The 22,292-nt window shown below is 46.4% G+C and overlaps 1 protein-coding gene across 20 annotated transcripts in view; it reads left to right on the forward strand.

The window, feature by feature from the left end:
- The window catches only part of CRYL1 (crystallin lambda 1), a 172,930-nt gene that overhangs the window by 16,561 nt on the left and 134,077 nt on the right, over positions 1-22,292 (forward strand). For 12 of the 20 annotated variants that reach the window (XR_012426712.1, XM_065532936.2, XM_065532940.2 and 9 more), the window contains exon 1: positions 11,873-11,945. The exons of 4 other annotated variants lie outside the window; for them this stretch is intronic. Coding sequence is in view for 15 of the 16 variants with exons in the window: in XM_065532936.2 (XP_065389008.1) it covers positions 11,905-11,945 (41 nt within the window). In the remaining variant the exon portion in view is untranslated. Of the gene's footprint in view, positions 1-11,872; positions 12,358-22,292 lie in introns of those variants that run through there. 4 more of the 20 variants (XM_015439026.4, XM_074021662.1, XM_074021658.1 and 1 more) reach the window with 1 other exon arrangement.

Consider the following 22,292-nt stretch of genomic DNA (forward strand, 5'->3'; position numbering starts at 1 on the left):
TTCTCCTGCCTCAGCCTCCTGAGTAGCTGGGACTACAGGCGCCCACAACCGCGCCCGGCTAATTTTTTGTATTTTTAGTAGAGACGGGGTTTCACCGTGGTCTCGATCTCCTGACCTTGTGATCCGCCCGCCTCGGCCTCCCAAAGTGCTGGGATTACAGGCGTGAGCCACCGCGCCCGGCTAAAACAGTAACTTTTGTCTTAAGTTTTCATTTCCACGTTCATCCCTTCATGCAGTCTCCTAATGAGGGCCTCAAGTAGTAACAGTAGTAACTGTCTCAAGTAGTAACAGTAATAACTGTTGTAGCCACGGGTCTCAAGTAGTAACTGTGGCAGTCTCACACATAGAGTATCTTGTTCTAAAAAAAATCAAGGGGCCAGGCCCGCACTGTGGGAGGCCAAGGCGAGCAGATCACGAGGTCAAGAGATTGAGACCATCCTGGCCAACATGGTGAAACACCGTCTCTACTAAAAACACAAACATTAGCTGGGTGTGGTGGTGCGTACCTGTAGTCCTAGCTACTCAAGAGGCTGAGGCAAGAGAATCGCTCGAACCTGGGAGGTAGAGATCGCAGTGAGTCAAGATCGCACCACTGTACTCCAGCCCTGGTGACAGAGTGAGACTCTGTCTCAAAAAAAAAAAAAAAAAATTCAATACATTATGACATTTTCTGTAGAGGGGAGTCCAATGTCTTGATGAAGTGCCTTTTTCTGATTTACACAAAGGTGTGAAATGGACTACCATTGGCTCTGCGGCCTGTATAAAATCAAATCCTAACTATTAGTGAAAGTGAACCAATGCAGTTTAATAAGTAAAGAAAAAAAAGAATGACCAATAATATATAAAGAAAAAAAAGAATGACCAATAATATATAAAGAAAAAAAAGAATGACCAATAATATATAAAGAAAAAAAAGAATGACCAATAATAAATAAAGAAAAAAAAGAATGACCAATAATAAATAAAGAAAAAAAAGAATGACCAATAATAAATAAAGAAAAAACAGAATGACCAATACTATATAAAGAAAAAAAAGAAAGACCAATAATAAATAAATATTGAGGCCAGGCACAGCGGCTCACGCCTGTAATCCCAGCACTCTGGGGAGCCGAGATGGGCTGATCTCCTTGAGTTGAGGAGTTTGAGACCAGCCTGGGCAACATGGCAAAACCCTGCCTCTACTAAAAATACCAAAATTGGGGGCAAGGGGCGGTTGATGGTGTGGTGGTGTATGCCTGTAGTCCCAGCTTCTCCAGGGCCTGAGGCTGGAGAATCGCTTGAATCTGAGAGGTGGAGGTTGCGATGAGCCAAGATCGTGCCACTGTACTCCAGCCTGGGTGACAGAGTAAGACCCTGTCCCAAAATAATAAGTATTGAAATTCTGGCTTCCAAAATATTTGTTCTTTGCTAATATATTATATTACATGTGCAATATAGTGTTTTCTTCCATTCAGGCCGCTAGAACAGAATGCTGTAGACTGAGCGGGGCATGGTGGTATGCATCTGTTGTTCTAGCTATTTGGGAAGCTGAGGTAGGAGGATCACTTGAGTCCAGGACTTTCATTCTAGCTTGGGTAACATAGCAAGACCCCTCTCTAAAAAACAAACAAAAATGCCATAGACTGGGTGGCTTATAATAACAGACATTTATTTCTCACAGTTCTGGAGGCTGAGGGGTCCAAGATCAAGGCACTGGCAGTTTCAGTGTCTGGACAGGGCCCACTTCTAGGTTCGTAGACATCCGTCTTCTCACGGTCTCCTCACACAGTGAAAGGGGTGAGGGGTTTCTCAGGCCACTCTCATAAGGGCACTAATCTTGGGCATGAGGGCTCTGCCCCACGACCTAACACAACCCAGAAGCCTCGCTTTCTAATAACATCACCCTGGGGGTTGGAATTCCAATGTATGAATTTGCGGAGACATAAACATTCAGTCTAATATGTGTAGTATAACTAAGATAGTGTAATACATGCTTGCTTAGGCCTCACGGAACCACAGGTACACATGTGATTAATTCATATGGGGAGGAATTTGTCAGTTTTAGGAACATGTTTCTGTCACCCCAAAAGTCTCCCACACACAAACGCACCGTCTTCCATCTTTGGATCCCCCGAAAAATAATGTATCAAAAAAACTCTGATGTTAAGGAGGAAAGGGTTGTAGAGAAAAAATAAATTCCCGATTCACTTTGTGGCGTGTTTAAATTATTTTGTTCCTTGTTCAAGACTATGAGCTTTCTGGCTTGGGCAACTACAGCTGAAAAATGCAACACTTTTTCTTGTAGAGGAATTTTACCAAAATAACGTTTCTCTTATGTTTTGTTCATTTCAGAAATTATCATTTTCCTTTCCCCCTCTCTTCTTTTCTCTCTCCCTTCCTCCCTCCCTTCTCCCTTTCTTTTTTTTTTTTTTTTTTTTTTTTTTGCAGGTTGGGGGGATAGGGTTTCACTCTGTTGCTCAGGCTAGAGTGAAGTGGCACAATCAAACCTCACTGCCGTCTTGACCTGCTGGGCTCAAGCAATCCTCCTACCTCAGCCTCCCTAGTAGCTGTGACCACAGGCACATAGCACCATGTCTGGATAATTAAAAAAAGAAATTTTTTTGTAGATATAGGGTCTTGACATACTGCCCAGGCTAACCTCGAATTCCTGGGCTCAAACAATCCTCCTGTCTCAGTCTCGAAAAGTGCTGGGATTACAGGCATTAGCCACCTTGCCCGACCTTCCTTTCTTTTTTTTTTTTTTTTTTTGAGACGGAGTCTCGCTGTGTCGCCCAGGCTGGAGTGCAGTGGCCGGATCTCAGCTCACTGCAAGCTCTGCCTCCCGGGTTTTTACGCCATTCTCCTGCCTCAGCCTCCCGAGTAGCCGGGACTACAGGCGCCCACCACCTCGCCTGGCTAGTTTTTTGTATTTTTTAGTAGAGACGGGGTTTCACCGTGTTAGCCAGGATGGTCTCGAACTCCTGACCTCGTGATCCACCCGTCTCGGCCTCCCAAAGTGCGGGGATTACAGGCTTGAGCCACCGCGCCCGGCCAACCGACCTTCCTTTCTAAGCAAAATAAATATAGGTAAGGGATGGATGATCAGAAAGCATTTGTAAAGTGGAGTATTAAAGTCAGCTATTACTTGTGATATTTTAAAGGATGTCAGAAGTGGACAGGAGGAGAAGGACCTATGACCAGTGTGTTTAGACAGGGGTTAGGAACAGACAGAAGCAGCGACATGTGCACTGGTTTTATGAACTAGTTTGCTATGACCCTGCAACACCTTTGCATGTTCCTGGAGACTATGCCTGAGTTTTCAAATTCATCTTTTGTAAAACACTGTTCAAGCTTAGGATAAATATATAATTCAAGACATTTTGACTAGAAAGGAAAGATCTGGTCTGAGATGGACCTGCTAAGTGGCCCTGGAAGTCTTGGGGCTGTCACCTGTAGAATGGTGGGGCTGGAATCTGCTTTACATATGCCAGGGAGGTGCCAGGGAGGGCCGAGTGAGAGTATGTGTAAGGAAGAGCTGTTGTGTGAGACTACAGAGGACCCAGAATGACCCAACACTGGCCATGTGCCCAGCACATTTTAGAATGGATTCTATCAGTTAATCATTAACAATAACCTTTTAAGAGGGAACCTCTATTATGACCATTGTACTGCTGAAAAGGCTGAGATTTGAGGAACTAACTTGTCTAAAATCATGCATCTATCCAAACACGGTGGCCCACATCTGTAATCCTGCACTTTGGGAGGCCAAGATGGGCGGATTGCCTGAGCTCAGGAGTTCAAGACTAGCCTGGGCAACACATTGAAACCCTGTCTCTACTAAAATACAAAAAATTAGACAGGCGTGGTGGCGTGCGCCTATAGTCCCAGCTACTCAGGAGGCTGAGGCGGGTGAATTGCTGGAATCCAGGAGGTGGAGGTTGCAGTGAGGAGATCAAGCCATTGTACTCCAGCCTGGGTGACAGAGCAAGACTCAGTCTCCAAAAAAAAAATAAATAAATAAAAATAAAAATAAAATCATGCAACTAATGAAATAAGAATTTGAGATTCAGACCCTGGCAATCTGACTCAAGAGCTCACATTTTTAACTACTGCACGGTTTTGCCTTTCTGATATTGACTTGTATACTATTACCTACGTAGCAACATGTTAAGTTAGGGATTACGGCTGATGCCCTAAGACAACAGATCACAGATGTAAACATGAATTGCCAGACCAATGTGCATTTTTTCAAAGTAGGTGGTCCAGAATGTTTTGAAACTTTTTGATCTCTTACTAGTGCTGGGGTAAAGGATGGAGAGTTGGGATTTCACCTTCAAAGTGTTCCTCTGCGAAGGGTCCCAGTTGGCAAGAGGGGAGATTTAATGACCTAATTAAGACTGTATTTGCAACTTAAATTACCCTTAGGCTTTTATTTCCCAAAGTGGTCAGAAAAATCAGGGCCCCACCTAAGTTTTAAAAGGGGAAAGGGAGACGAAAATAAAGTTGGGCTTGAAATACATCCCATGAGTTGTTCTAGTTCAATGAATCTGTTCAATTACACATGCTGTACAGAGTTCTTTATACTACTTTAAGCAGTTAATTTCTATTATGGGTGGAGTAGCCACAGCTTCAGAGAGGAAGCAGGGCTGGGCTATGTAAAAGAAGAGGAAGTTTTAGATAATTTGTGGTGAAGAGAGCATGGGACTTGGCATTGCTATAGCTCTGTAGGGCTATTTGAGTGCTCGAAACCTCACTGCCCAGGAGAGGCCTTTCTTCACCATTGATTCCCAAAACCATCTTCCTCACCTCCATCATCCTTAATCCCCTTGACCTCTTTATTTCCTACATAACACTTAGCATGACCTCTTTATTATTCTCTTACATATACCATTTATTTCTTTATCTTCCTGTTTAGTTTCTGTCTTTCACTAGAACAACAGTTCCATGAGACTAGAGGTCTGTCTGTCTTGGTCACCACTTTGTTCCCAGTGCTTTGAACTGAGCTGTCTAATGGGGTGGCCACTAGTTACATGTGGCTATTTAATTAAAGTGAGTTAATTAAAACAATTTTTTTTTTTTTGAGATGGAATCTCGCTCTGTCACCAGTCTGGAGTGCAGTGGCGTGATCTCGGCTCACTGCAACCTCCGCCTCCCGGGTTCAGGCCATTCTCCTGCCTCAGCCTCCCGAGTAGCTGGGATTACAGGTGCCATCACCATGCCCAGCTAATTTTTATGTTTTTAGTAGAGACGGGGTTTCACCTTGTTGGCCAGGATGGTCTTGATCTCTTGACCTCGTGATCCACCCGCTTTGGCCTCCCAAAGTGCTGGGATTACAGGCATGAGCCACCATGCCTGGCCTAAAATAAAATTTTTAAATATTGATTTCATCAGCCACTTCAGCCATATTTCATGCCAATAGGCACATGTGGTTGGTGACTACCATATTGGACAGTGTTGATGTTGGACATTTCCACTACTGCAGAAAGTTCTCTTGGACAGCACTGATTTAGAATAGTGACGGGCACATAGGAAGTGCTCAACAAATATTTAATGAATGAGTGTTAAATAAATGAAAGTTGTTGAACTTGCCCTCTTCGAAGACAATAAAGAGATCATGAGGATTTGCTGAGATAATGAAGCAAAATTACTCCTGTATACACTAGAAACACGACACTAATGTGAGCTGTTATTACTGGAATTCAAGCTTCCCTGGGCTTCATAAGCTGCAGGTACGAATGTGAGTATGTAAAAAGGAAGGACTTAAATTTCACTGGCTCTTGCCCTGGCCCACATAACACACATGGGTTATCTTATGAGACCGCTTCTTGATGTCTGCCCCTTGGAGTTGGGAGAGCTCCTTACTGGCCATTCCTGCCAGCGACTAGCTTGCCAGTGTTGATAATCAGGCCATAGATCTGTTTTTTCCAGAAGTATTCAATTCACAATTAGAAAAAACAAATTAGTAGGCTGCAGTGGCTCATGCTTGTAATCCTAGCACTTTGGGACACTGAAATGGGAGGATCACTTGAGCTCAGGAGTTAAGAGACCAGCCTAAGCAACATAGGGAGACCTCATCCCTACAAAAATAAATTAGCCCAGTGTGATGGTGCACACATGTAGTCCTAGCTACTCAGGAGGCTGAGCTGGGAGGATCACTTGAGCCTAGGAAGTCAAGCAAGCAGTGAACCATGACTGTGCCACTGCACTCCAGCCTGGGCAACAGAGCAAGGTCCTGTCTCAAATAAATAAATAAAAACAATAAAACAAAAAATTTAAATTAAAAAAATCTGCAGGTCAAAAGGTTCAGCCAACATCAAAGTGTCTATGGCCTCCCAGAAGCCCTCAGGGACCCAAAGCAATGCTCGATTATCCAGCCTTCATGGTACCACACACCAGGTGGAAGGCACCTGCCCCTGCCCAAGTCCTCTGTTTTTTAAACTTTGTCACGTAGGCACCAAAGCCCAGCTGCTGTGTAGCCCTTTGTCCCATGGAATTCCACAAGAGCACCCCTCCCTCAACTTCTCCCTGCAGCTCTTGTCGACAAGACCCAGGCCAGATGAGAGGTCAGGGAACAAGAGTCACCAAGGTCCCACAGAAACCTGATGTTCCCCTTTGCCTATACAAATTATTCACAGACAGAGGTATTTACAGGCTGCAGACCCAGTCATCATCGGACACAGCCGAACCAACAGCTTCAGTAACAGCTCATCTCACCTGGACCACCACCGTACCAAGGTCTTATCCTCACCCAGGAGTAACTTTTCGGAGGGTACAGAAGTGCACAGCTGTTGCCTGATTTCTTCAGAGCTTTGTCATGGGCTCCATTTCCTGGTGTGCTGGTTCACAAGACTGCGTGATGCTGGGCCACGTGGGCTTTTCCCGGATGTCCTGGAGCTGCGGAGGCCGCCTGCGCCCTGGCTGAAGTTCTCCACCCTGCCTACAAGGTCCTGACTCTGTGACTGGGCCTTTTCTGCCCAGCTCTGCTTTCTTCAGGCTGAAGGGCTGGGCTGGAAGCAGCACTTCCTTTTTCTTCAAGCACTTTATGATCAAGAAGACTTAGGCCGTCTTCATCTCTAGGCAGCCCTCAGGGCTTGAGGCCCTCTCTTTGGGAAGTATACTGGTTTTCCACCACTGATAGGAGTTTGGGGTTGTTTTTCATATATTAAAAAGATGATTCAGGGGTTTACTTTTTATTTAAATGATTAATATTCAATTTATTAAAGTTACAATATCAAAGTTTTTCCTTAGAGATTGAAGGTCATCGGAAAATCTCATTTTTCCTCTTTAAAGTACATTAATTTTTTTTTTTTTGAGACGAAGTTTTGCTCTTGTTGTCCAGGCTGGAGTGCAAAGGCACCATCTCGGCTCACCGCAACCTCCGTCTCCCAGTTTCAAGTGATTCTCCTGCCTCAACCTCCCGAGTAGCTGGGATTACAGGCATGTGCCACCACACCTGGCTAATTTTTTTGTATTCCTTTTAGTAGAGACGGGGTTTCTCCATGTTGGTCATGTTGCAGGATTTTGAAGGAATCAGAGAGACCGACGGGGTTCAGGAGGATATTATTAATTATTTAGGTGCCCCAGCCCAGTCGGGTTAGCATCCAAAGGACTGAGCCCTGAACACAGAGTGAAGTTACCTTTCACGCATTTCGTAGGGCGGAAGGACAGCTGTGCAGGGGGAAGCATACTACAGAAGCGAGAAACAAAGGCAGTTATTCAATTAATTGAGACATGCATTACATCATTTCTTGCTTTTCAAGGGAAACCTTTTGTGACTTGAGTTTATCTGTCTGGTGACCTTGCAGCTGCACAGCTGGGGAATCAGGGTCTTTACAGTGCCTGGGAAAGGAGGAGAGATAAGGCTCACTAGCCGCAGAAAAATAGCCAGTTAATTTTTAAAGGACTCCAGCTCTTTCTCTTTCTCAGGGGGAGTTGGGTTTTCTTACATGTAACTGAGTTTTTACTTATGCATTCTTTAATTCCTGTTTCAGTCAGGCTGGTCTCGAACGCCCAACCTCAGGTGACCCGCCTGCCTTGGCCTCCCAAAGTGCTGGGATTACAGGCGTGAGTCACTATGACCGGCCTAAAGTACATTAAAATTGTTTAATGATCACTTATAGGGGCTGTTGAATTTACTGAGGTGATTAAATACTTTTGCAGCAGTTAAAAACTGCATTTAGGCCAGGTGCGGTGGCTCACGCCTATAATCCCAGCGCTTTGGGAGGCTGAGGTGGGTGGATCACGAGGTCAGGAGATCGAGACCATCATGGTTAACACAGTGAAACCCCATCTCTACTAAAAATGCAAAAAAAAAAAAAAAAAATTAGCTGGGTGTGGTGGTGGGTTCCTGTAGTCCCAGCTACTCCGGAGGCTGAGGCAGGAGAATGGCATGAACCCGGGAGGCAGAGCTTGCAGCGAGCTGAGATTGCCACTGCACTTCAGCGCGAAAGAGCAAGACTCCGTCTCAAAAAAACTAAACAAAACAAAAAACTGCATTTATATGCCGGGCACAGTGACTCACGCCTGTAATCCCAGCTCTTTGGGAGGCCAAGGCAGTTGGATCACCTGAGGTCAGGAGTTCAAGACTAGCCTGACCAACATGGAGAATCCCCGTCTCTACTAAAAATACAAAATAAGCCTGGCGTGGTGGTGCATGCCTGTAATCCCAGGCTGAGGCAGGAGAAATTCTCCCTTGAACCCAGGAGGCAGAGGTTGTGGTGAGCCGAGATTGCACCATTGTACTCCAGTCTGGGCAACAAGAGCGAAACTCCATCTCAAAAAAAAAAATAAAACAACCCCTGGCCCCAGCATTTATAAATGTACTTTATTTGATACCCTTTTTGTATATTTCAACAGATCTGACTTAACAAAACTCCCCCAAATACAAAACAAGTCTTATAAATGTAATTAAAAACTTATAAATGATCCTAAAGTGATTCTAAAATTCTCTTAGATGTTCTAAAACTCTGCAAGAAATTAGGAAGTTTTCATTTTAAAATATCGTCTAAAGCAGTTTATTTTAAAACAGCAGTTATAAGGCTGTCTCTGAAACTGAATCTCTCAAAAATTAAACATTACTAACTCAAAAACGTAAATACTTAAACGTTTATTTCTTCTCTTAAACCTTTACATACTTCATTCTTAAAAGATACGTACGACCACATTGAGGTCACCGAAGAGCAGAGCATTTGGCTGGGTATTCTGAGTAAATCTCCTCACTGCAACCATCCTGCAGATGGAGTCTGCAGTCCCTTTGGTATCTTGCCATTAATCTCTGCAAGGTTTCTTGCCTCTGTGAACAGAAGTGTCCCAGACCAGCCTTGTCCCCTTCCTTCTCTGAACACAGTCAATCATTTCTCTAAGGAATTCTGGTTCCTTCTAGTGAAAAAATGGCAAGGTTTGAGCATTGGGGTTTCAGGTCATATTTGAAATACCAGTGGCATGAATCCGAGGCCATTTCAGAGGGCGGAACTGGAAAATACTCTTTTTTATTTTTGAGAGACAGGATCTCGTTCTGCTGCCCAGGCTGGAGTGCAATGGCAGGATCATAGCTCACTGCAGCCTCGAACTCCTAGGATTAAAGGATCCTCCTACCTCAGCCTCCTGAGTACTTGGGACTACAGGTATGTGCCATTACACCTGGCTAGTTCTTCAAAAAATGTTTTTATGTTTTTTTTTTTTTTGAGACGGAGTTTCGTTCTTGTTGCCTAGGCTAGAGCGCAATGCCGCAATCGGCTCATTGCAACCTCCACCTACCGTGTTCAAAAGATTCTCCTGCCTCAGTCTCCCGAGTAGCTGGGGTTACAAGCATGCACTACCATGCCTGGCTAATTTTGTATTTTTATTAGAGATGGGGTTTTGCCATGTTGGTCAGGCTGGTCTTGAACTCCTGACCTCAGGTATCCACCCACCTCGGCCTCCCAAAGTGCTGGAATTACAGGCATAAGCCACTGTGCCCAGCCCCCAAATTTTTATTTGTAGAAATGGGGTCTTGCTATGTTGCCTAGGCTGGTCTCAAACTCCTGGCTTCTAGCCATCCTCCCGCCTTGGCCTCCCAAAGTGCTGGGATTATTGCAGGTGGGAGCCACTGTGCTCAGCCTTATTTATTTATTTATTTATTTATTTAAGACTCAGTCTTGGTCTGTCGCCCAGGCTGGAGTGCAGTGGCACGATCTTGGCTCACTGCAAGCTCTGCCTCCAGGTTCAAGCCACTCTCCTGCCTCAGCCTTCCGAGTAGCTGGGACTACAGGCACCCGCCACCATGCCTGGCTAATTTTTTGTAATTTTAGTAGAGATGGGGTTTCACCGTGTTAGCCAGAATGGTCTCGATCTCCTGACCTTGTGATCCACCTGCCTTGGCCTCCCAAAGTGCTGGGATTACAGGCGTGAGCCAAGTGCCTGGCCTTTTTTTTTTTTTTTAAAGTGTCAGCTCATATGAATATTTTTGATTCAGTTCTAACATCATTGTGTTTCTCTTTGAACTTTTTGTTTGTATAATTAAACCTTATGTTCTCTTATGGTGAAATCTTCGTGCCAAACAAAATCAAATTTATTTTTGGCTTAACTGAAATACAAAAAATAAAAAATAAAAATAGTAATACCTGTATTGGTTTGAAAAATAAAACTACCATGTGAAGTTCAAGATTTTCTTTATAGTCCTTTTTGTCGTGAGACTGTATCTCAGAGTGGTTTCTGGAGTTACTTGGGATTCTCATGTCATATGGTTGCCTAAGAACATTTTCAGTTTGAAGTGTTGGCATTCAAGCTGTTAGTTCTTAAAAGCTGGCAACTGTGGCCTACTTGTCTTCTCTTGTGGTAATATTGAGCTATTAAAGGAGTGCATTAATCAATCCTACCTGACTTTGTGAAACAGTGGAAAAACATAAGAAATTCAGCCTCTGAAGTCTGTCCTGTTTGATTTTACCATCATCTGGCCCAGGCAGCAGCTGAGTATTTGGTTATATGTGCAGTATTTATTTATGGGCTTCTGGGTCGGGTGGGGACTCGGAGAACTTTCCTGTCTAGCTAGAGGATTGTAAATGCACCAATCAGTGCTCTGTGTCTAGCTAGAGGATTGTAAATGGACTAATCAACACTCTGTAAAATGGACCAATCAGCATGATGTGGGCGGGGACAGATAAAAAAATTGGTTTTATTTTTCAAACCAATACAGGTATTACTATTTTTATTTTTTTTTGAATTTCAGTTAAGCCAAAAATAAATTTGATTTTGTTTGGCACGAAGACTTCACCATAAGAGAACATAAGGTTTAATTATATAAACAAAAAGTTTAAAGAGAAACACAATGATGTTAGAACTGAATCAAAACTATTCATATGAGCTGACACTTTAAAAAAAAAAAAAGCCCAGCCCCGGGCTCCAAGGCTTCCAGGAGTCAGGGCACCAGCGCATTTCCTCTTTCCCACACACGAACCCAGTGCGGCGCGTGCTCCGCGGGGGATTCAGCCGCGTCCTGCCGCCGCGCAGATGAACGCCTCTGGTGCTAACGTGTCGCCGTCCCCGCGCCCAGTGCGCACCTGGCGGCGGCGCCGGGCGTCCTTCAGAGACGAGTCAGCGAAGGGGACAGTCTCTGACGGTTTCTCCAGCGCGCTTTAGCGCTACAGCCCGCGCCATTCTGGCCGCGCCCCTCCTGAGACACGGTGAATGCTGCGCGTCACAAGCGCGTGGGCTTCCCGCTTCCCCCAACCCCGACGTGCCCGCGCGCTGGTCCTGCCCCCGCCCACGAGGGTCGGCGCGCGGGGCGTCTCCGGGTGTCTCCGGCCCGCGACGCGCAACGCCCTCCCCGCCCTCCCGGTCCGCGCGCGCAGCCAATGGGCGCGGGACCCGCCCTCCCCAGAGCGCCGAGCTCCAAGCTCCACCCGCGCCTGGTCCCAGAGCCCGCGGCGCCGCGTCCCCGGCCCAGCCATGGCGTCCTCCGCGGCCGGCTGCGTGGTGATCGTCGGCAGGTAAAGGGCTCCAAGCCGCGCTGCTGCCCCTGGAGCCCGGGGAGACGCCGGGGACGTGGTTCCCGCGTGTGGGGCCCTCGGGGTGGGCGCCGGGTCGCTGTCCCCGCCCCCGCCTCTGGTCCTCCGACGCCCTGCGCCCTGCGGTCCCCGCGGCACTGGCGGGCTCGGGGAGCTGCGCGGCTGGCGGAGCTGGGCAGGTGGAGGCGCCCCGCGGAGTTGGGTCTGCTTACCCGGAGCCGGCGTTGCAGGAGGTTCCGAGGCTGACCGCGCAGGCCGCGGGGCCCGCGGCTCCCGGACCCTGTCGAATGTCGCCGCGCCTGCCCGCAGGTCCCCAGAGAAGTGCCAGGCACCGTGTTGAACGAAACGAATTCTGGCTCATCCTGCGACGACTGTGTTCTCATCCCCTTTACGAGTGAGAACACTGAGACTAAGCAGGGTACCTAAGTCATAGCGTTCAGTGACGGAGACGGGACTAGCCCCGCAGGGAGGGTGCCGGCGCCGTCCTATCCGCGACCACGTCGCTGGAGGCCGCGGCAGGTGTTAGGCGAACACACAGGCCGCCCTATTTCCTGGGCGAGGCGCTGTTTCCAGAGGAGAGGTGGGGGCGGTTGAGCCCGGATGGTTTGCTAAGCCTGTCCATTTACAGCCCGAATTCTGCCCAAACTGATTTCTAGTATGTGCTTCCCCCAACACCCCCACCCCCCAAGTTTACAATCCTTGCTATTTTTAGTTTTTAAAAAGGGGCATTTGTGTGCACCTTTCTTTGGCCAGCTGTTAGCAGCAATCTATAAGCATGTTAATACTTGCTATTGATAGTTAAAAGTACAGTTTTGGTGACTGCTGTTGAGGTGTTGGCCTGCCCCCGACTCCGCCCCCCATCAGTGTACAACCCGGTGTAGAGACCACTTCCAACGTCAGGGTGTTTCCTTCCCACTGAAGGAACGCATCAGATTCCTTGTTGTCAGCTTTCTTGTCTCCAGAGCAGTGGAGTTAACTGTGCCTTTGTTCTTTCTGGCCCGTGGGTGCCCGTGGTTGAATAGTGAAGGCATATTAAAAAGTGCACTTTGAGCCGCGCGCGGTGACTCACACCTGTAATCCCAGCACGTTGGGAGGCCGAGGCGGGCGGATCATCTGAGGTCGGGAGTTCGAGACCAGCCTGACCAACATGGAGAAACCCTGTCTCTACTAAAAATACAAAATTAGCCGGGCGTGGGGGCGCATGCCTGTGGACCCAGCTACTCTGGAGGCTGAGGCAGGAGAGTCCCTTGAACTGGAGAGGCGGAGGTTGCGGTGAGCCGAGATCGTGCCACTGCACTGCAGCCTGGGCAATAAGACCCAAACTCCGTCTGAAAAAAAAAAAAAAAAGTGCACTTTGTACAGGTGGTGGTAGTTACCTCTGTCTTGCATTTTATTAATAGTTAATTTTTTTTATCAGAGTTTATGTGTATATATATATACACACACACACATCTATATACACAGTTTTCTAAACGCATGGGTGCGTGCACGTGCACGTGCACACACACACACACAATTTTAATAGGACAGGGTCTCGCTCTGTCGTCCAGGTTGGAGTGCAGTGGCACTGTCATGGTGGATCTCAACCTTCCAGACTCAAGCCATCCTTTCACAGCAGGCATGTGTCGCTACACCTGGCTGATTTTTAAAATGTTTAGGTAGAGATGGGGTCTCACCATCTTGCCCTGGCTGGTCTTGAACTTCTGGGTTCAAGCGCTTTGACCTCCCAAAGTGTTGGGATTACAGATGTGAGCCACCTTTCCTGGCCTTGGATAGCTCCATCATGCCTTGAAGTAGTGTTATGTATGCACCTAATACACATGACGTAAAATTTTAGTTGATTGTGCAGTTATCTGGCTGTGGGTGGCTCAGTCTACTGAGGAGAAGCCGCAGTTGACAGTTTACTTCTGATTCCTTGAGGGATGTTGATAAGGAATTTGAGAAAGGCTGCCAGACTTTAAGGACCACATTATTCTCTGGGGCCTCTGCTCATTTCTTTGTTTTCTGGTGTGAAAATCCTGACTTCCCCTACTCTCAGCACCTCAGCACACACCCAGCTCTGCCTCTGGGAAGTGCTGGTTTCTTCCCTTCCTCCTTACCACCCTTCTTTCTCTTCCCTCTATTTCTTTCCTGGCCCCATAGGTGATTCCAAGGAGCACCCACTTAACATATAGGGCTTGGGGAATGTAAACTAATTTGCCAAAATCTGGTTCAGTTTCATTCTTAGGTTTCAACAGATCAAAATATACATATTTCAATTTCAGGAGCATATTGTGTTTTTAGCTTTCCTTATTGGTTTATAGATTTCCTCTTGAAAGTACCTGCTAGGAATACAGTCCCACTTAATTCTTTCCCACTGATCTTTTCCCAAAGTTCACTCTTCCTTAGGGCCACTTAGCTGTCCTATAAACATCCAGGGCGAGTGCCTTCAGAATGGTGAGGACTTGAAAGAGGATGAGAGAAATCCTTTGGGCCTAGGGCTGCAGGAAAATCTGGTAGTGATAACTTTTAAAAATGGGAGAAGTCGGGGCATGGTGGCTCATGCCTGTAATCCCAGCACTTTGGGAGGCCTAGGAGGGCGGGTCGCCTGAGGTCAGGGGTTGGAGACCAGCCTGGCCAACATGGCGAGATCCCGTCTCTACTAAAAATACAAAAAGTAGCCAGGCATGGTGGCGCATGCCTGTAATCCCAGCTACTCAGGAGGCTGAGGCAGGAGAATCGCTTGAACTCAGGAGGCGAAGGTTGCAGTGAACCAAGATCACACCACTGTACTCCAGCCTGGGGACAGAGTGAGGCTCTGTCACAAAAAAAAAAAAAAAAAGAAAGAAAAGAAAAAAAGGAGTAGAAATGGGTACCATGAAGTTAAGTTTGCATTGGAGTAGTGTTCTAAGGCTTTCATTTTGTTAGCCTTACCTTTATAAAACACTGTGTTTCTCAATCACTAAAATGTGAGTTCTGTATTTGTATGCACACTACAAGATTCAGCTTGTAGCCCTTGAGCTTGTTTAGACACAAAATGTTCCTGGTGCGGGGCATGCCCTTTCTCCTGTCCTGCTTTTTAGGGGGCACCCTTCTTCAGGATCGAGCTCAGGGACTGTCTCCTCCAGGAAAAGGTCTGCTTCTGGGATTTTCCCCTAAGGGTAGAAACCGTATTGTTGCCATTTGTATCCACCATGCCTGGTCCCAGTAGACAGAGATTTGAGCATTGGTAACAGAGACTGCTTATTTTTTAACTGATGTGCCTTGTGAAGGGCTTGGTAGTATGTTGTTGTTTTTTTTTTTTTGAGACGGAGTCTCGCTCTGTCGCCAGGGTTGGAGCGCAGTGGCCGGATCTCAGCTCACTGCAAGCTCCGCCTCCCGGGTTCCCGCCATTCTCCTGCCTCAGCCTCCTGTGTAGCTGGGACTACAGGCGCCCGCCACCTCGCCCGGCTAGTTTTTTGTATTTTTTTAGTAGAGACGGGGTTTCACCGTGTTCGCCAGGATGGTCTCGATCTCCTGACCTCGTGATCCGCCCGTCTCGGCCTCCCAAAGTGCTGGGATTACAGGCTTGAGCCACCGCGCCCGGCCGGTAGTATGTTGTTTTATATCAAGAAAAACATCCCATAAACTAGAAAAGCAAAAAAGAAGGGCATCCTATAAACTAGAGTCTCCTTCATTTTTTTTTTTTTTAATTCCAAAATTTTGTTTGGGGTGATTGTAGTTTTTTTTTTTGAGACGGATTCTTGCTCTGTCAGGCTCAGGCTGAAGTGCAACGGCACCGTTTCAGCTCACTGCAACCTCTACCTTCCGGGTTCAAGCAGTTCTCCTGCCTCGGCCTCCCAAGTAGCTGGGACTACAGGCACACACCACCATGCCTGGCTAATTTTCGTATTTTTAATAGAGACAGGGTTTCTCCATGTTAACCAGGCTGGTCTCGAACTCCTAGCCTCAAGTGATCTGCCCACCCTGGCCTCCCAAAGTGCAAGATTACAGGTGTGAACCACTACACCCGGCCTGTGCATTTTTTATAAGAAACTTTCTGAGGCATGAATTTTCTTTGAAATGCTGTTCTAGGTATTTTCCTGCTAATTTTTACACACATACACAGCAAACCCTAGGATGCCCCCCTTGCCTTTTGAGTCAGCTTAGGCACTAAAGGTGCCCTTTGCAGGAGTTACTTAATAGCTCTTTCTGGCAAAATTTCCATAGTAGACTTAGATCATGAGTGAAGGAAAAGTTTTACTTCAGTTTTTAACCCAGTAAATAAATAACTATAGCTGGAAGTTACTTTCAAATGTATCTAAAGTGAATTTATTCAAAATTAAATGACATTAATGATAGAATGGAAGCAATTGTATCACTTTTCTCCCTTGCTGCTTTGCTGCTGTATAACAGAATACATGTTCATCTGCATTCGCCTTTTGTATTACCCATTAAGATTCATGATTTCTGAAGCTTTAAGGTTTGAAAGGAGGCCAATCAGATGTCACAAGCTCTCAGGACAGGAAGTTAATTACTCTTGGGCCTGATGTCAGGCAGTATTGGGGAACAATACTGAGGGAAACCTGAAACAGAAACCTGAGGGAAACCAAGGCAGGGGACTTGCCAGCTCTGGGGCTGTGCAGTCTGGTCCCTGTGCCTCTGCGGCTTCCTTTGCTCTGTAGATTCCCTCTCCTTGTACTTGCTCACTTTTCTCTCCTTACCTTTGACTTTATCTTGCACATCACTGCCAACCCTAAGGTTACACTCTTTCAAGTATGGTGCCTCTCACTGACTTTTTTTTTTTCTGCATTTTGGGTCCAGTTTTCAGGAGAGGAAACCCAGTGGCCTCAGCTCTGCGCATCCCAGGCTGCAGATGTCACAGGGTGCTCCTAAGCCAGTTGATTGGCTGCTTTGGGTCACGTGTCCAATCCATGTCCAATCAGCAGTGACTGCGTGTGTGGGCGTGAAGGGCGGGGGCGGGGAAGGACACAGGCTGGTCTGCAGGGGTCCGCGTTCTGCTCTGGGTCCTCTACAATGAAGGGGCCAATCTCAAGACTGAAAGGGAAGTGGGGCGCCGTCCAATCACCTGATATTTGATGCCAGAATCCCTGCCGATGGTCAGATACTTGCGGTTCCAAGGATTTGCTGCCTGATTACAGGGGCTGCCTTTCCCTGAGCCACAGCAGCTTCAGGGTAAGACCCAGGCCATGGAAGCAGGTGCATTAGCCCCAGACCAAAGTGCCACGCTCCCTCCCGCCTGATTGCTTCCCCTCTCCAGGGTTCAGACCCTGCAGCCAGCAAACATACAGTTGTTCCCTGCAAACAGAAAAGCACCCTCTCTTGACCCCATTTTTCCCTCTGGTAATTGCCACATTGCTCCTCAAAACTTAATAAAGTTATCCATATTGTCTCCAGTTTCTTTCTTCCTATCCATATTCTCTCTCTTAACTTTGTATTATGGAACCATTTCAAACTGTGTTAAAGTTGAGAGAACAGTGCAATGAACCCTAAGGTACCTTCTCCCACCCCCTCAACTTCAACAATTATTAACACATGCCTTATCTGGTTTCAGTTATTCTCCCTTCTCTGGATTGTTCTGAAACAAATGCCAGGCATTGAATCATTTCATCTATAAATATGTCAGCATGTATAGTATCTAAGATATGGACTGTTTTAAAAATATATAACCACAATAGCCTCATCATGTGTAAAACATTAACACAATTCCTTAATATCTTCATGTAATATCTTTAAATATCTCTTCCATATTCAAGAGTTCCCTGATTAATTTTTTAAATACTTGGTTTGATTGATTTAGGGTCTAAATAAGGCCCACATGTTATATTTAGTCAATAAGATTTCTTAGTTCTTTCAATCTATAGATTCTCCATCCCTCTCTGGTTTTGTGAAAATTTTCTTGCAGTTTATCTATTGAAGAATTTGAGTCATTTGCCCTGTAAAATTTCCCATATTCTAGGTTTTGCTGAATGTATCCTTTCCCTCTCCTCCCTTCCCCTCCCCACCCCTCCCGTCCCCTTCCCTCCCCTTCCCTCCCCTTCCCTCCCCTTCCCTCCCCTTCCCTTCCCTTCCCTTCCCTTCCCAAGACGGGGTCTCACTATGTTGCCCAGGCTGGTCTTAAACTCCTGGGTGCAAGCCATCCACCTGCCTCAGCCTCCTAAAGTGCTGGGATTACAGGCGTGAGCCACTGCACCCAACCCCTGTAGTGTCATTTATCATGTTCCACTGTCCGTTCATTTCCTGAAACTGGTAGTTAGGGCTAAAGGCTCATTTTCTCTTAAACCTACCCTGGGCAGTCTTTCATCAAGCCCACAAATCTGCTCTTGTCATGGTCCCCACCCCTGTTCATCTTGCGAAGCCCAATGGTCAGTCCTCAGTTCAAGTATTCATCAGCAGCGTTTGATGCAGATGGCAGCTCCCTTCACTTCCCTGACCACACCCCCCCACCCACCTCACTAGCGCTCCCTTTGTCCCCATATTCCCCATTAAAGTTGGAGTGTCCCAAGGCTGAATCCTTGGACTTCTTTATCGACATTCACTTTCTTAGAGATCTTACCCAGTCACACACTTTTAAATACTACATCTATACAGTAAATCCCAAATTAATATCCCAGCCCAGCCCTTGGCTCTGAACCTGAATACTTATAGCCAGTGATTTGCTAGACCCACCCCTTAGCATTTCTCACTGAAAACATCCCATTTTGAACGGATTTTCCCTCCTAACATCTGCTCTGTTGCTAGTCTTTCCCAGCAGAGTTAGTGACATCTCCATCCTTCCTTGTCCAAAAGAAACTTGGCACTGTCCTCCATTTTTCTTTTTCTCACACCCACATGCAACTCACGAGCAATTCTTCTTGGCTGTACTGTGAAAATATTGCATCTTCATTTCTCAGCTGACCACTTTCCAGCACCCCCTCTGCCTCCGTCCTGGTCCTGCCTCCCGTCACATTGGGCACCAGCCTCCTGACACCCAGCTGGTCTCCTAACTTCCATCTTTGCCCATCTGCAGTATATTCTTAGTAAGGCAACTAGAATGTCCCTTTAAAAACAAGTCAGATGATATATTTTGTCTACAACCTTCTATTAGCCAACTGTCTCACTCATTAAAACCCAAAATCTGTCCATTGCTTCTGAGGTGCCGTGAAATGGGCTCAGCACTCTCTCCCTCCCTTTGACCTCATTGTCCCTCCTTCCTCTCCCCCTACCGCCCCTCCAGCAGAGCACCAGCCTTGCTGATCTGGACCAGCTGGGCAAACAGACTCTGCCAGGAACACTTGTTGCAGAAATACACTCATGGCTTGGCCCCTTACTTCCTTTGCTAAAATGTCACCTTCCCAGTGAGACAGTCCCTGATGGCACTTTTAACATTTCTCTGCCTCCCAGTCCCTACTCCCCTGCTTTCTTTCTCCCTAGTGCTTTTGCTTTAGTTTGTTGTCTGTCTACCTACTATGAGCTCCTTGGGGTCAGGAACTGGGCAGTGCCTGCACATAGTAGGTGCCCTTTACGTATTTCTTCAGTGAGTCATCATTGCCTTCCGATTAACCCCATGGCAAGAGCCAGCTGACCGTTATCTCGTATTTGTCATTTGATAACCGTGGCTTTTTCACATTTATTTAGCCTCTACAACGTGCCAGGAATATGAAAGTGAGTGCTAGTGCACAGAGTTTACCCTGTTGAACAAACAAATTCATACAGCTCACTAGCATTGCTTTTTTTTTTTTTTTTTTTTGAAACGGAGTCTCGCTCTGTCACCCAGCCTGGAGTGCAGTGGCGCGATCTCGGCTCACTGCAAGCTCCGCCTCCTGGGTTCACGCCATTCTCCTGCCTCCGCCTCCCGAGTAACTGAGACTACAGGCACCCGCCACCATGCCCAGCTAATTTTTTGTTTTTAGTAGAGACAGGGTTTCACCGTGCTAGCCAGGGTGTTCTCGATCTCCTGACCTCGTGATCCGCCCGCCTCGGCCTCCCAGAGTGCTGGGATTACAGGCATGAGCCAGCGTGCCCGGCCACTAACATTGTTTTTTATTTTAAACTTCACTATGCAAAATTTACTTTTTTTTTTTTGAGACGGAGTTTTGCTCTTGTTGCCCAGGCTGGAGTGCAGTGGTGTGATCTCAGCTCACTGCAACCTCTACCTCCTAAGTTCAAGTGATTCTCCTACCTCAGCCTCCAGAGCAGCTGGCATCACAGGTGTGCGTGCCACCACTTCTGGCTAATTTGTGTATTTTTAGTAGAGACGGAGTTTCACCGTGTTGGCCAGGCCGGTCTTGAATTCCTGACCTCAGATGATCCACCAACCTTGGTCTCCCAAAGTGCTGGGATTACAGGTGTGAGCCAAGGCACCCAGCCACAAAGATTTCAAAATCTGAAAACAATTTGCAATCTGAAACACTGGGCCCGAGCATTTTGAATGAGGCCCACTCGGCCTGTACTGCATTTGTCATCTGCTCCTGTCGCTCCATCCACTCCCAGGCTCACGTGCCCACATAAGGTGGGTGCCAGAGGTAGAATTTTTTTCAGAGTTTTGTCCCAGGGTAAAGACTGTATTGAGAAAATTGACTTTGGGTAGAGCAAGATTACCTTCTTTTTTAGACAGGGTCTTGCTCCATCGGAGGCTGGAATACAGTGGCGTGATCGTAGCTCACTGCATACTGCATCCTTGAACTCCTGGGCTCAAGTGATCCTCCTGCCTCAGCCTCCTGAGCAGCTGGGACCACAGGCACGTGCCACTACACCCAGCTAATTTAAAATTTTTTTGTAGAGACGCAGTTTCCCTCTGTTGCCTAGGCTCTTCTTGAAGTTCGGAGTTCCAATTATCCTCCCGCCTCAGCCTCCCAAAGTCCTGGGATTACAGGCATGAGCCAAGCCTGTTCAAGATTGTCTTTTGCTCTCCAGTCCCTAGGAGAACAAAGCCAGGTGCTGAGGCTTGAAGAGGGGCCAGGGAAACTGCGATTGAAGTGTTACAAATACATGTTTTCTCCAGGCTAGTGAGAAAGTGCCCACTTGCCTTCTGGTGGGGTAGGTAAGCCTTCCCAACTCAGAGTCATCCTTTTGCAGCGTCAGTTAGTGTTCATTTTTTTAAAAAATGTTTTTTAAACTTTTAAACCACATTTACCCATAGTAAAATACACATAACCTACAATTTGCCTTTTTTTTTTTTTTTTTTTTTTTGAGATGGAGTTTCACTCTTTCACCCAGGCTGGAGTGAAGTGGTGCCATCTCTGCTCACCACAACCTCTCCCGGTGGTCAAGCGATTCTCCTGCCTCGGCCTCCTGAGTAGCTGGGATTACAGGTGCCCACCACCATACCTGGCTAATTTTTGTATTTTTAGTAGAGACGGGGTTTCACCATGTTGGCCAGGGTGGTCTCGAACTCCTGACCTCAGGTGATCCACCTGCCTCAGCCTCCAAAAGTGCTGGGATTACGGGTGTGAGCCACTGCGCCCGGCCCAATTTGCCATTTTAACAGTTCTTAGTGTACAGTTGAGTAGTGTTAAGTATGTTCCCATTGTTGTGCAACCAATCTCCAGAACTTTTTCATCTTGCAGAATTAAAACTTTGTACCCATTGAACAACAGCTGCTCATTTCCCCCAGCCCCAGCCCCTGGCATCCACCCTTCTAGCTTTCTGTCTCTATGGTTGCCTCAGGTAAGTGGAATCATAGGGTATTTGTCATTTTGTGACTGGCTTATTTCATTTAGCAAAATGTCCTCAAGGTTCATCTGTGTTGTGTCATGTGTCGTTTCTTTTTAGGGCTGAGTTAGTGTTTATTCTTAAAAGCCTAAGACTCTGAATATAGATAGCTGTTCTTTGCATTCACACCTTAAGGCAACTCCCTGCATTATGCCAAATGTGACATTTGTTTCCCCCTCACCCTTCTACTCAACTAAATTTAAGTATTATTATTATTATTAATTACTATTATTCACTGGCTCCATCCACTCTTATGAAAATTTAAGTATTATTGCTTTACATTTTTATGGCAGGAGTTGGTTGTCAAAGCATGTTTACAAACATTTATTTTTAAAAACAGCAATACTGAGCTGTAATTCACCCATTTAAAGTGTACAATTCAGTGGTTTTAGTATATTCACAAGGTTGTGCATCCATCACCAAAATCAATTTTACAACATGCTCATCATCCCAAACCTTGGACTAGCTATCACTCTTCACTCCTTCCTCCCCTAGCCCTGGGCAACCACAAATCTACTTCCTGTCTCTATGGATATGTCTCTTCCGGACATTTCATAAATGGAATCATACAATACGAGAACCTTTGTGACTGGCTTCTCCCACTCAGCATAATGTTGTCAACATTCATCCGTGTGGCATGTATCAGCATTTCATTCC

Source organism: Macaca fascicularis, chromosome 17 (genome assembly GCF_037993035.2).
Source record: "Macaca fascicularis isolate 582-1 chromosome 17, T2T-MFA8v1.1".
In the NCBI taxonomy this organism is placed as follows: Eukaryota; Metazoa; Chordata; class Mammalia; order Primates; family Cercopithecidae; genus Macaca; species Macaca fascicularis.